The sequence below is a fragment of the Rhopilema esculentum genome, chromosome 18, assembly GCF_057945365.1.
Source record: "Rhopilema esculentum isolate cy_ngs chromosome 18, ASM5794536v1, whole genome shotgun sequence".
Lineage (NCBI taxonomy): Eukaryota > Metazoa > Cnidaria > Scyphozoa > Rhizostomeae > Rhizostomatidae > Rhopilema > Rhopilema esculentum.
Genome location: NC_142832.1, coordinates 7,396,935 through 7,410,501, shown reverse-complemented (window position 1 = coordinate 7,410,501; position 13,567 = coordinate 7,396,935). Strand labels below are relative to the sequence as shown.

Genomic DNA, 13,567 nt, shown 5'->3' with positions numbered 1-13,567 from the left:
ACTGTTGTTGTCCGCCATCGTTGTCTAGCGTGCATCTACTTAAGTCACGTGAGCAAGTCGCTCGCGTGTTTCAAGTTATCTTTCTATACAATATTTCGGAACAATCGGTTTATTAACATCTACGAGGAAATGTTTTTCAGAGTGCTTGAAAACCTTGAAAGGACCGTCATATGGAGGTTGAAATGGCTTTCGAACAGCATCATGGCGAACAAAGAGGTGTGTACAAGATGGAAGATTAGCTGGGATGTATGTGTAAGCTTCTTGAGAATGGGGAGGAGTTAGTTTTAGTTGTTGCATAAAACTTTGTAGACGATCAACAAAAACCGAGCGATCAAGGGCTGTGACATCAGATGTCGGAGATATGAATTGACCTGGAAGACGAAGTGTGGAACCATAAATAAGTTGGGCAGGTGGACAACCGAGGTCAGTTTTAATCGTTGTCTGAAGTCCGAGGAGAATGAGTGGAACCATGACATTGGCGCAAGGGTGGTAATAAGTAGCATGAATACGTTTGATTCCAAGTAAATCAGCGAGGGAGTTCTTATAGCAGCCCAAAGGGAGTTGTTATAGCAGTCTTAAGGGGCTCAAATAACCAAAGGGAGTTGTTATAGCAGTCTTAGAAATGTCACTAGGCTCGACTGGAATCTGATGCTAGGCATGCACGAGACCAATTTTTGAGAAAACGGTTTTTCCATGCAGATATGAAGAAAAATATGCGAGATGGAGTAGCGATCAGGAACTGTAGGATTGTTCAAGCCACGATAATCATCGCAAGGTCGCCAATCACCTTCAGTAGCCTTAGGAACCATGTGCGACGGAGAAGACCAACTGCTTTTTGACGGCCGAATGATGCCAAGTTGTAACATGTGATCAAATTCAGCCATGGCAATGGTCAAACGTTCAGAAGTAAGGCTAGTCAGGATACAGGAGGGTTTGTAGTTGTGACGTGATGGGTGACTGTGTGCTTTACTTTTGATTCGTTGTATGAATGACGGGCAATGTCAGGATACTTTTGAAGTAATGCTTGGTATGGCGAAGTAGTATCCGGGGTTGCCAGCATAGGATGAGGTGAGCTGTCGGCGATCAAAATACCTTGAATGGTCAAATTTGTTGTAGTGTCAATAAGTTTCCGATTTTTCAAATCAGCGCCAAGAAAAGGAAACGGTATTTCAGCAATATTAAAAATCCACATGTTCGTGCGGCAAAGTCCGAGGTCTATCGATAAAGACTTTTCTCCGAAAGTAGGAATTGGCGACTTATTTACAGCCTGTAAAGAAATGTTTTGAGAAGTTTGTTTCTCAGCAGAAGAAGGAGGTAAAACGCTTACATCAGCACCTGTATCTACCAAGAAGCGTGTGTTATTATCTTCTTTCAAACCAATTAACTATTTCCAAATAAACACAGCGGTATGTACAAGCAGCTAAACATAGCATGAAAAACACAGCGGGAACAAAACAAAAAAGACAAAAGCTTAGATGTTATCACTACAGGTTCAGGAGAAAAACACTGGAAAGTTTAACACATCTGCACCCCGGGCAAGGGTGTAGTGCACAGATCACTGGCAGTGGTTTAGTGCTAGGTGGCTAAGGCCCCCTTGTTGGTACAAAATGTAGCAAACTTCTACTTTAAGTTCTATTTTATGTGACATTTTGCTTGATAGCCCCTGTTGTACTTTTCTTAGTACCATACCTGTGACCATTTGGGGGACAGTTCACGAGACGGGCTGTTAGAAATCTTACATTTAGAGGACTTTATTTTTCTTAAAGCCTGGCAAATTGCTTTGCTTAGGTGGTGCGTGTCACACCTTCCCCAAAACCCCTCCAAACCTCTACAAACTGCAGTTTCCCCAAACATTCAACATATTAGAATGATAACAGGCACCGTAGAGCATTGAGAAAGTGGGGGTCAAAAAATGTGGGAGGGGGGGGGGGGGCTAAAACCGTATAAAAAGAGGCTTTACTGGTAGTTTATTAATTAATTTTAGCACTTGTAGCTAAAGCCCCTACAGCCATCCCCCGCTCCGCGGTGCCTGGATAAGGATAAATTGTGACCTACGGGAAAGTTTCCTTCTTGTGAATGGGGTTCTTCTTCTAATGCGGTAAGACATCAATTATTATTCAGCTTCCTGGAAATCCCTGAGATGAGACGACGATAAGAAATGCCTTCGGTCAGCATTCCATTCAAATCTGAAATCTAGTTTCCATCCCTGAATCTTCATCGAGTTCCCAAAGCATTCCATTTCGAAAAGCCTGCTGCGGCGTTGCCAAGATGGGGATTTGCGTTCAGGTTGAAGTTTCCATCTCTGATTTGTCGAATTACTAGTCCATGTTGCCTGGAAGACTCAGCTGAACATCAATCCCAATCTGAAGGAAAATGAATAAAACAACAACCGAAATTTCGACATGAATCGCCTCTTCCAAGCCTCTACCGAGTTGGCAAATTTCAGATTAAATTACTTACGATCATGTTTTAGGGTTAAACCGTGTTTAGTTTTGTCTTCTTGAAAAACGTATTTAAAGAATTTGCAACACCTTTCAAATCACCATGTTAAAATCCTTGGTTCTTAATCGATGCTGTGAATATTCTAGATTGTTTTTCAGGCTATCCCAAGAGTTCAGTTTTTGCATAATGTTTCCTATCGCCAACCTTGCTGGCTGCTTTACCTACCCTTGATCTATCCTATCTCTTACAATAGTGATATCCTAAGGAATTACAGCGGCTTTTTCTGAATAAATGTCTTACTATAGAGCAACATATCGTTGTGTATTGCGGTAAATACATAAAATGTAGACTGTCTAGGCCCCTACGATTGATTTTCTCGTAAGGAAAGGTCATTCCAGTCACCTTATCTTCCTTATGTAGTATCAATCAATTCTCGCAAAAGTTGATTTATATTAAGAGCTTTCTTTCTTTCAAACCTAAATGTAAGGTCCTGTCTAACACTACAATAAAGGTATAAGGTGATGTCGAATTTACTTCTTCTGATGACATATGGAAATATGTAACAAGTGACGTAATCAAAAATTATGACCTCATATGTGAAACAACAAATCTCCAATCAAACCATTCATGATCACTTGGTTCACTTGATAGCTATTGATGGAAGTCATTTTAGAGTGTTTGAATTACTAAATTTAAGTTCAAGTAAAGCAATGAAACAATATCTGAAAAGGACATTAATCAGCCATTTAAATAATGAGTATGGATTGAAATTATTTTGTTACTCTATCTTTTTAATGCTTTTTGGTGAATTTTAGAGACATCAAAGGGGAACATCAAAAGAAAACATATAATGTGAATTTTCTCGATTATGAAACCATGATGACGTCATATTGTCAAAAGAGAATAGTCGAATGCTGTTCCAGGGGCGTTCTTTGAAGAATTTTGTAGACTTTAGATAGCGCAATTCTAAATACGCACCTGAACTTGGACAATTCGCTTAGAATCAACCAGATTCGCAATCAGCATGGTCAAAATGCCTCGTATTAAATGGGTCCAGGCTTCTCCCAAAGATGCCCTTTGTTCACTAGTTACTGAGAATCGTTACCAGATGTTCACGGAGCGCGAGGCTTTAGATTCAGAATAAGCGTAGTGGTGCTTTATATCCAATAAGAGCAAAGACAGTAGTAACAGTTGCGTGACTGATCTGGCTTTATTTGTATGGTAATTTTTTTTCGTGCTGTTTGAATCGGGTGCCTGGAGAATTTTTTATTGATCAAGTCATATTGGAATCATTTTCACAAAAAGATGGACAGAGTTGAAGAAGAAGAAGTTGAAAGTAGTAAATTCCGTTATCTTGTTTGTGGATTTGCATTTTTGATTCAATTTACAGGATATGGCTTCAACCGTACATTTGGGACCATTTATGTATCAATGCAGAAAGAATTTGACGCGAGCAATGCTTCGATAGGTGAGCAACATCTTTCTTTCAACTGACTTGAATCGGGCATAGGAAGGTGGGGCTTTCTTCGATAACTTTTACTAAAAAGATGTTTGTCCCAGAAATCTAGGGTTTTCATAGCCATTTCAAAACTATATAAAGGAAACAAAACTTCTGATTAGATAGAATGACATAGGACCGATTTTCTACCTGTTTCCTTCGTTTTATCAAATAACCTTACTTTCTTCATTTACCAAGTAGTTAGGACGCTCCCTTTTGTATCCTGACATGCCTGAAACAGCCCCCTTTTAACAGAGAGCTTAAGTTTTTGAAGCATCAAAACTTGCAATCTGGTGACGCTAGAATAGCTCCAGGAGACTCAATAAGAAGGAACCAAGATAACCCTGTATATATGAACTAGGTAAAAGCATTACAAACTAAATCTAAAAAATACACTCAAGAATTTAAAGAATAGAATTCGTTGTCCTTGTATTCTGTTTCAGTAATGATGTTGACGTGTATTCGTGTTGAAAGGATAAAATTGTGGTTTTATGATAGATTCTAACTAAAAGTATCGGGCTTCTTGTCGGGGGGAAAACATTCGGAATTTTACAGTTTAGCTTTTCCGAGAGTCCTTCCCTGCCACTCCTCTATGTTTTTCGCAGAGTTGCAGGACGACCAAAAGAGAGCTACACATATTGGTTAGGACTAGCTCTTTCAATTATCTGTCTTAACTCTTTGGCAAATTTTTCACGCTGTTCGATAGAACAACATTCTCTTCTACCTACATCTGGTCCAAGAGCTGTAAAAACGACCGTCTTTTACAGTTATAGTTTTGTCTGGAACCCACTGATTGGAAACACTTAGGGGGTCTTTCACCAACCTCTATCCCCCTAATATCTGCTGCTGAACAAAGGGTAGACCCCAGGAGTTTTCTTTGCATAGAAAAAGCCACACAAGTTTCAAGAGACTTCGTATGCAAGGTGTAATGTGTTGGCGTGATCTTAGTGAAATCTCTGTTAACCCTAATTTGTAGTAACCCAAATGTATACTTATTGCTTATTGTTTTACGTTGATTGCTGATGCTTTTAACGACAGGACTCTAATTGCTTTTCACACATTCAACTCAATTTCTCAGTACGGTTGAAACTCATGAATTTGATGAAACTGATGAAACTGATGAAAAAAATTTATTCAAACCGCATTAACGTGAAGATTAATTAAGACGCTTCGACACAAGATGATACCACTACACAGATGAAAGCACATTGAAAATATTTTCAATAGAGTCTTAATCATAAGATGAAAGCGAACTCCTTCTGTCTACACAATAGCGGTTTTTCATGCTTACGTAGATAGATTCCAAAAACTTCTAGATGGAACGAGGATCGGGCTTTGCAAATAATCACACTGGCACGTAAATTCATAGTTAACGGAACTCTTTTGGGTGGTAGGAACGCAATCCTTTTGGACAGGGAATTTTGTAGAAAAAACTAGCAAACTGCCTAACCTCAAATTTTATTACACAATCCCACTAAATCAACTATGAAGATTTGAAATCCAAGATGGGCCCTTTTCACCTGAAGTTACATTTTTCGATGACGTCTTCAAAAAATTGATAAAAATTCTTGAAAAAGCAGCCAATCACTTAATCTCAACTTTTATTGCATTTTCCTACTAAATCAACTATGGAGATTTCAAATCCAAGATGTGACAAAAAATTTTACCGGAAGTTACTTTTTTGATCACATTATGGGGGAAATTTATCTTGTGGAAATTTCTCCATGATCCATGGTGATTTGATAACTGAGATCTATAATGGCGAGACAAAAGGAACTGCGGGTCAATTTCGATCAGGGTATAGTACTGATATAAATACAGTGAATATTTGGGTTATAACCTCACATATCAATGCACGGCTTCAAACGGAATTGCGAGAAAGAATAAACCTTCAAACATCTGCAGTCGACAAAGAGTCTACATTAGCAGGAAAGCTGTTTCATGTTAAGCACATAGAAAAACTTAAACAAAAGCTGCGAGATTATAACATAGATCTATTTGGTAAAGGACCAGCTCGACATTTTACAACCGGTAAAGAATTAGACCATTGAGTTGTCAAAGACCCTCTGGACGCTCCTGTGCTTGGTAACGAAAAGTATGTTCAGTTTGTGGAAGATCGCTTAGTAAAGAAACCGTGGATTCTATTCAGCCCATAAAGAAAATGAAACTTTAAACAGGATTGTCCAAGAGGTTGAAGCAACTTGAAATAAAGCTTTTTATACTGTAGATCATGCAATTCTCGTCCAAAAGCTTTTTAATTATGGAGTGTAGGAAAAGGAGCTGGATTGGTTTGAATCGTACTTACAGGATCGTAAGCAATGCTATAAAGTAAATGGACATACATCAAAAATAGCAAACGTGAACTGCGGTGTACCGCAAGGATCGTGCCTCGGTCCACCAATATTTTTATGTATAGATAAGTGATTTGTTCTGTGCGTTGCAAAGCACAAAAGTGACCATGTATGCTGAAGAAACAAGCATTTTCTTCTAATCAAAATCTATAGCCGAGGTGAATGAAGCAGTTAATTCATATCTTAAAGGCTTCAGATTTGGTTGGAAGGTAATATGTTCGAGTAACTTGAATAACATCATATGGAAAATGGAGATCTTGTGATCAATCTCCATATAAATGAGGACAATCTAGAAATGATTGGATCAAATAAGTATTTGGGGTTTCAGATTCATTTATAACGTAAGTTGAGAGAACATATAACTTTTGCTTTAGGCAAGATTTTCAGAGCAATGGGCATACTTAAATAAACTAAAAATTATCTTCCATTAGAAATTATAAAAACATGTATACAAGTAAAGTTGAACCGCATTTCAGAAACTGATGCTCAGTGTAAGGTCGTTGTAGAGAAACCCTGCTCGATAAGCTACAAAAGCTGCAAAACCGTGCCGCACGAATTGCTACTAAAATCTTGTACAGCATTAAACTTCTGTTATTTTTTCTTTTCTAACCAGAGTATGTATTAATTTTTGTTTATCTATTGTATGTTGATTAGCTTAGGTTTTTAGACAGGGCACATTGTGAATCAGTTATTAGTTTTTCATTATTGAATGTATTACCTTGTATAAACAATTAAAAATCGATCAAAATCAAGCTCGATCCGGTACAAAGCATCGGCACATATTTTGATTGTTCACTCAAAGGAACATGAGTGAAAAGACTACTAATGTCGAAAGAACACATGAAGGGTGTTTTGTTTTGATGTTCAAGTTTTGCATGAACTCGGCAAAGAAAAAGAATCTTTGATGCAATGTTTTGAATTTTTTTGAAGAACAGGATCGAAAACTTCAGTAAGCCGCTTAGCCAGTTCGTAATATACTGAGCCAATCATATACAAGATGGGTCTAAGTTGGATATTCGGCTTGTGTATTTTAGGGAGGCCATGACAATTGTGGTCATTGTGAACCTGTGGGTCTCATCTTATCGTAAATTTGTTAGTCAACACTTTTGAGTCGACAAGCTCTAAAAGATGTTCTTGAAGTTTCAGCCCTAACCAGGCCGTTTTATTGTGTGTTTCGACATCACCCAGTTTTTCGAACTTTTGCTTGTCGAAGAGAATATTCTCCATTTTTTGGATGTTATCCTTTTTGTCTAAAATTACCCCCCTGACCCTTTATAGGATTTTGTAATGAAGATGCCATTGTTAGACCATAGAGATTTTAGACCTTGAAAATGGTTTCTATGCAAAAGAAAATCCGAGTGGGTCGATGGGAGAGCCACTAAAAGCATAAGCCAAATCGCTTAGTCGAGTTTTTAATTTGTTAAATTCCAAACAATCAGAAATATCGTGCTTGGAAAGTTGAGCGTGTAAAATTTCGAATTCAGTAAGAAGTGGGGTACAGAATTGAAGACCATTACCCAAGACAAATTTTCGCTTTCAGAGAGAGAAAAATCCGAAAAATTGGAAATATGTTTTTTGGAAACGCTGATCAAACCACCAAAACATTTTCCATCTAGCATGACATGTTATTATCATCTTTTCAGTGGTTTGTTTTAGTGTCCGATGGTCAATTTCAGAAATGTAGCGGCATGGTCGAAAAATGTCAAAGAACATGAGAAACGGACGCGTTTTGGACCATTGGCGTGCATACAAAGGTTTTAGATCCGAGTTTTGTATTCAAAATGTGTAATCAGTGGTGGCACCAGGGAAGGGCTACAGCCCCTCCGTCGGAAGCATCTAGGAGGAAGTTATTGGAAAGAGGTTGAATCGTGGAGGTGAATATGGTCTGGAGATTCCAGTAATTTACCACTTTCGTGGACAAGAAAAGTTAGCGAACTGGGCTGTGAAGAAGCTCAAAGCTATAGAAAACCAACTAAATTGTCAAAAGACAAAGTGTTTGAAATGGATATTTGAAGAAATATTCATTCGTCTAGGTTTTCTGTTTGCTGGCTCTTAACTCTTTTATAATGTCCCTTTATTTGAAAGAAAAGGAGCGAAATTGACTATTTTGTGCAAAAACTATTGTCCTCTAATTGCAGTGTCCGCTAATTAAGTGTCCGCTTTTAAGAAAGTTTTTTATGAGAGTTGAACAGAAAACGATCGGGAAAAAAATTTGTCTGCTTATCAGAGGTTTCCACCTTTTAGAGTGTCCGTTAATTAGAGAGAATACTGTTTTAGTTTTCTGAATTTCATCTTGTTGAAAAACGCCCTCAATTGTGGGACTTTGTCTAACACCAAGCTTTGAAATGCGAGCGGTGATGAATTTAGGTGCAACTCGACAAAAGCCAAAGATTTACCTAAAGAAGGCCTGGATTTTTGGAATTAATGCCAACAAGAAATCTTCAAATCTTCAAATCATTAGTTTATATACCTTCATTCATGTCAAGGAATATCATATTCAACCAAAGGAGCAACTACCTTTTCTTGATCCTTTATTGATTTAAAGATATGAAGATCTCTGAAATACCTAAATCACTGTAGTGGCACTGAGTGTATTTAAGCTGAAATTTCCTATTGAGATACTATTGGGGTGTAACATCCCCATACTACCGGTCGCGAAGCCCCTGATCATAATATGAAAAGCCACTGTTCATTTTAGGCCTTGGGGTTATTCTGACAAATGACAGTATGTTTCGTTTACGGACTGGAAGATGAAAGGTCAGCACAGGCTTAGCGAAGCGTTGAGAAAACTTGGAGAAGGAGGGGGCTAAAGCCGAATAAAATGTGGTTTGACTGCTAAATTCACTGGTAATTTTTTGCATTTTTGGCAAAAATTGGTGGGGTATAGCCCCCCATCCCCCTTTTGCTTGGTGCCTGCAGCAAAACATGAATCTTACAGAGTATAGTAATCAAAACGATAGGAATGCAGATCTTGTTACTTTTTCCCGCGTAAAAGGAGTATTATATAGCCTGATAACCAGCCCATTATTTAAATAGCTTAATCTTTTAGAGTAATGGGCTGGTTTTCAGGCTAAGTATGATCTTGGTATTATACATTTCTGAAAACTTTGCTTATCCCCTTAATGAGTTTTCAACATTAAAATTAAGCTTACCCTGCTGAAATTTGGACTCAGATTACAGGGCACAAGCTCATGATAATTTGGCCTACATTATTATTGACCTCTTAATTAGTATGTTGTAAACAATGTTGAAGAAGCTGTAAAAATTTATGCCACTCATATTCAACTTCTTCTTCTCTATCCAAGCACTAGCGAGTTCATTACCGGCATCTTTGCTGTTCATGTTATCAACTGTCGCAGTCGTTATTTTGGATCGGATAGGCTTTCGCCTTTCAATGCTACTTGGAGGCATATTTATAGGCGTCGCCCTACTGGTGTCATCATTCACATCAAACATCCTCATCATCTACCTGACGCTTGGAGTTGTTTTCGCTTTTGGTCAGAGTTTGTGTTATTACGGGTCTTTGCTAATTTTGCCATTGTACTTCAAGAAGACATTGCCACTCGCCCATAGTATAGCCATATCTGGGAACAGTGTTGGTGGCTTAGCTTTGGCGCCTATCGTTGGTTTCGTCTTGAAACAATATAGCTTCGGTGGAGGAATGCGGCTGTGCAGCGCCGTTGCCTTGTTCATTATTGCAATGTCGGTAGTGTTTAAGAGGCCTGGGGAGAGCTTTTGGTTCAACGGATTGATTTGTGAAGAGAATGAAAGGCAAAGCGACAATGAATCTGAACCTGAGAACATACCTCTGCATAAGAACAAAGCATTTGTGATTTATGTTGTGTCGACCATGTGTTGCAAATTTGGAGTTTACATAAACTATGTGCATATAGTAAGTATTAAGTTACAGTCCTACGTCTTCATGGCTTTTTTGCAGGCGTTGGCAAAATTGAATGCAATTGAGCTTTGTCTTTTGACTCAATGTGGAATTTGTTGATCTTGCAGCTTTGCGCTGCTTTCCATCAACTTCTTTTGGAAATATGATTTTTATATGGAATTTATTTGCTAGATCTACTCTAAGATTTTTTTTTCGTAATTTCTAGACCCTTAGAAGATTTTTAAGAATTATTTTTTAGCATATGTGTTAATCTGAGGAAACATTCTAAATCGTGAAGAGAGAGGAAAAACAAAAAAAGTTAAATAATCTATCAAATTATTGATTGAATGAATTGGTATAAAGAAATATTCAACTAATGATCTTGAATCATAGACTGTTTACTTCTATATGCCTAATATAATTGTATGTACCTACATGTGTCTTTTTGAAACTACTACTTTTTCAGGTACGTTTGGCTCTTGACCGGGCAGTGCCTTACACTGAAGCTACATTCTTACCCGGCCTAGCTTCGATCGCACAGTTCTTTGGCAAAATAGCTTTTGGCAAGCTATCAGCCATGAAAGTGGCGAGCAATTTGGCTTTGTGTCAGATTTCGTCCGCTTTTATGGGAGTATTAATGTTTTTGCCATTTCTTAAATGGTTTTTTGGCCTAGCCATAATCTCGTTTGTTTTTGGCTTTGCCCAAGGAATGTTTAGTGCCTCTAATTTAATTATTGTCAAGGAAATTGTAGGAACGCAGCAATTTAAAAGAGGATACAATATCAGTCAATTCTTCACAGGGATTGCTACCTTTTGTGGCCCCCCAGTTGCAGGTAAGAAAACATTTCTAGGGGTCTTGGCTGGGATTAAAGAATGATGTTGGAATCATGAAAACGTTATATCATTTAGAATTTATAAAACAATTAAATCATATCATATGATAAATGATGTAATACGATGTGGTTTAAATAAATTGGAATGGAATAATGTGCATGATAATTCTTTAACAAATTTCATTTACAATGTGATATTTCATTCCATTTATCAAGGATTTATGTAAGCAAAAATGCCTGCAATACGTATAAAAGTTTTATCAATATTTCTTTGTACGGAAAAAAATTTCACCAATCCAATGTTTAAAGATTTAACTATTGAAATGCCCTTTGCTAAAGCAATGCTGGAATACGTAAATCCAGCTGTGGATCGAAACGTGCCAATGAGAAAGGCAAGCACATGTCTGTCGAGCTTGTCCATTTGGTGCCGTTTAATTATTCAAAATATTTTTACCAGTCTATTTCTAGGGTGAAAACAAATTCTTTCTGTTTACACAACAGAGGCTGTTTCATCTTTTATGTAGATAGATTCTAAAAAAATGCTGGATGGTCAGGCTTTTGAGGGCTTATAAATTCATATGAGTGTTAGATGAAAAGCTGAAGTATGTCTCAATATGTTTGCAATTTTTAAAGCCATTTTGATCTTAGTACTAATAAAAAAGAAAAATATAGTAAACAAAATCTAATTTTTTGAAGAAATTTCTACTGTTTCTGAAGTCGTGAAAAGTTCATCTTACCGTGAAATACATATTCAAATTTCCAGGGAAGTTCATATTGTGTTCTGGGTGGTGGAGTTTCGGAAGTTACACTTTGTGTATAAAAGGGAATATGGCTATTATCGTAGCAAGTCAGTTTCCCGTGAAGCTTTACTTCAGTCTATTGTACCTTTTATCTCTCTCTTATCGTTTCTATCGTTTTATTATCTTTTCTTATTTTATTTGTAGGCTACTTGTATACTGTCACTGGCAACTATATACTTGTTTTTCTCATTGCTGGAGGATGTGCTGTTATGGGAATGCTTCTGATGTTCCTCGTGCGATTTTTTCATGCTCAAAACATAGAGGAAAATGAATCTCCTCAAACTGTTGAAGCTGTTAATGTAATAGAAGTAATAGTTAATAATCATACTTAATGTAATCGAATAAGAAGCTTTCAATAAAATGTAAGTAACTTGGAATGAAAGGTGCTGCTTCAAAATGTAACAAAGCTTTGATTGTGTCTTTTTAATTAAATTCAGTAAACAATCAATATTCTTGTCGATTTTTTGGTAGCAACTTTCGTTACCGCTTTGAAACTTGATAGAAAATGAAAACACTACCAAAAATATTACGATCTTTTCGTAAAGAATTTAAACTGAATCCATGTTCTCTGTCTGTTTTTAAAGGGGTGTAGTTCTTTATTTGTAGTTTTTATGTTAATAAGCCAAAATTAATAAATACATCGGTGCTATGTTATTCCGGTCATCTGTATTTTTTTTAAAGCTAGGCACTGGTTAAACCATTTTCTTGCACAAAACAGCTTATAAAGTAGGATTTCACACTTACGGAACAAAAGTATTGCACAGCCTCAAGCAGAAATGGTGGCAATGCTGCAAAAATTCCTGGAGCTAACAAAAGTAGCAGAAAGTTATACTTAAATTGCAAGATAACTTTTCGTTGGCGAATATATTCGTTTTTTTCAAAAGAAACTGGCTATAAGAAACAAGTACTGGACAGTCAGAAAAAATTAAGAAACTTTTGTAATCGATGCAAAAAGAAATCAAGAAAATAATAAATCGTGATAAAACTGCGAACAACGAAATTTTGTAAAATCCAGAACATGATTGCCCTGTTGGCCTATAACTTAAGTCACAAGGCTTCTTCCACAATCACTTACAGAAATGTGATCATTCTTTTTCAAATATTGTCACGATTGACAGACATCAGATACAAATTGACTAACTTGATCTTCGCCAAACATTTGAGTTGCCAGATCCCCAGCAGCTTCGATTAACTCTTTGGGGGACTTTGATTGTATTATTTTCTTCTACAATCATTCTTTGCTCAAGGAAATTTTTCACAGATTGCACAATTTCTCTTCTTATTGCGCCTTTGTCTCTACTTCTGGGTGTCACAAATCGATGGGCATTTGCAGCTTGGCGAACATTAGTTTCATCACCATTTATGACAACTTGACATCCCTCATGGTAGTCCTCTTCTTTTCCTCTAGGAATTTCTGCCATTAGCTTTAGACTTTCAATATCACCATCTTCACCACTGATTATATCTGGGAGTATCAAATTTGATTTTTGAAACAGCAACTGCAATCTTTTGAAGATGTTGCAAAGATCATACATGACAGCAGTAAGCCACAACTGCAGTGATCTCTTTTCCCATTTTCTAAGAAATCCTTGTGCCATTTGTTTTTCAGTTCTCTCTGTTGAAATTGTTCCACCACACATCTTTGTCCAAACATTTATTGCTGCTTCCAGGTTATGAAGGACAGCTTTAAGTACATTAAGGGTATGTTCTGCAAACCGAACTTCAAAATGCTTTGGGAAAGTGAGGCAGTTTTCATTCTCTTTATG

The 13,567-nt window shown here is 37.1% G+C and overlaps 1 protein-coding gene across 1 annotated transcript; it reads left to right on the top strand.

Annotated features, from left to right (window-relative positions):
• The first annotated feature begins 2,907 nt into the window (after positions 1 to 2,907).
• LOC135696572 (monocarboxylate transporter 4-like) lies at positions 2,908 to 13,007 on the top strand. Its single transcript, XM_065216009.2, has 4 exons — positions 2,908 to 3,910; positions 9,597 to 10,183; positions 10,635 to 11,001; positions 11,946 to 13,007. The coding sequence occupies exons 1-4, from the start codon at positions 3,748 to 3,750 to the stop codon at positions 12,131 to 12,133; spliced, it is 1,305 nt and encodes a 434-aa protein (XP_065072081.2). The 5' UTR covers positions 2,908 to 3,747; the 3' UTR covers positions 12,134 to 13,007.
• The last annotated feature ends 560 nt before the right edge of the window (positions 13,008 to 13,567 follow it).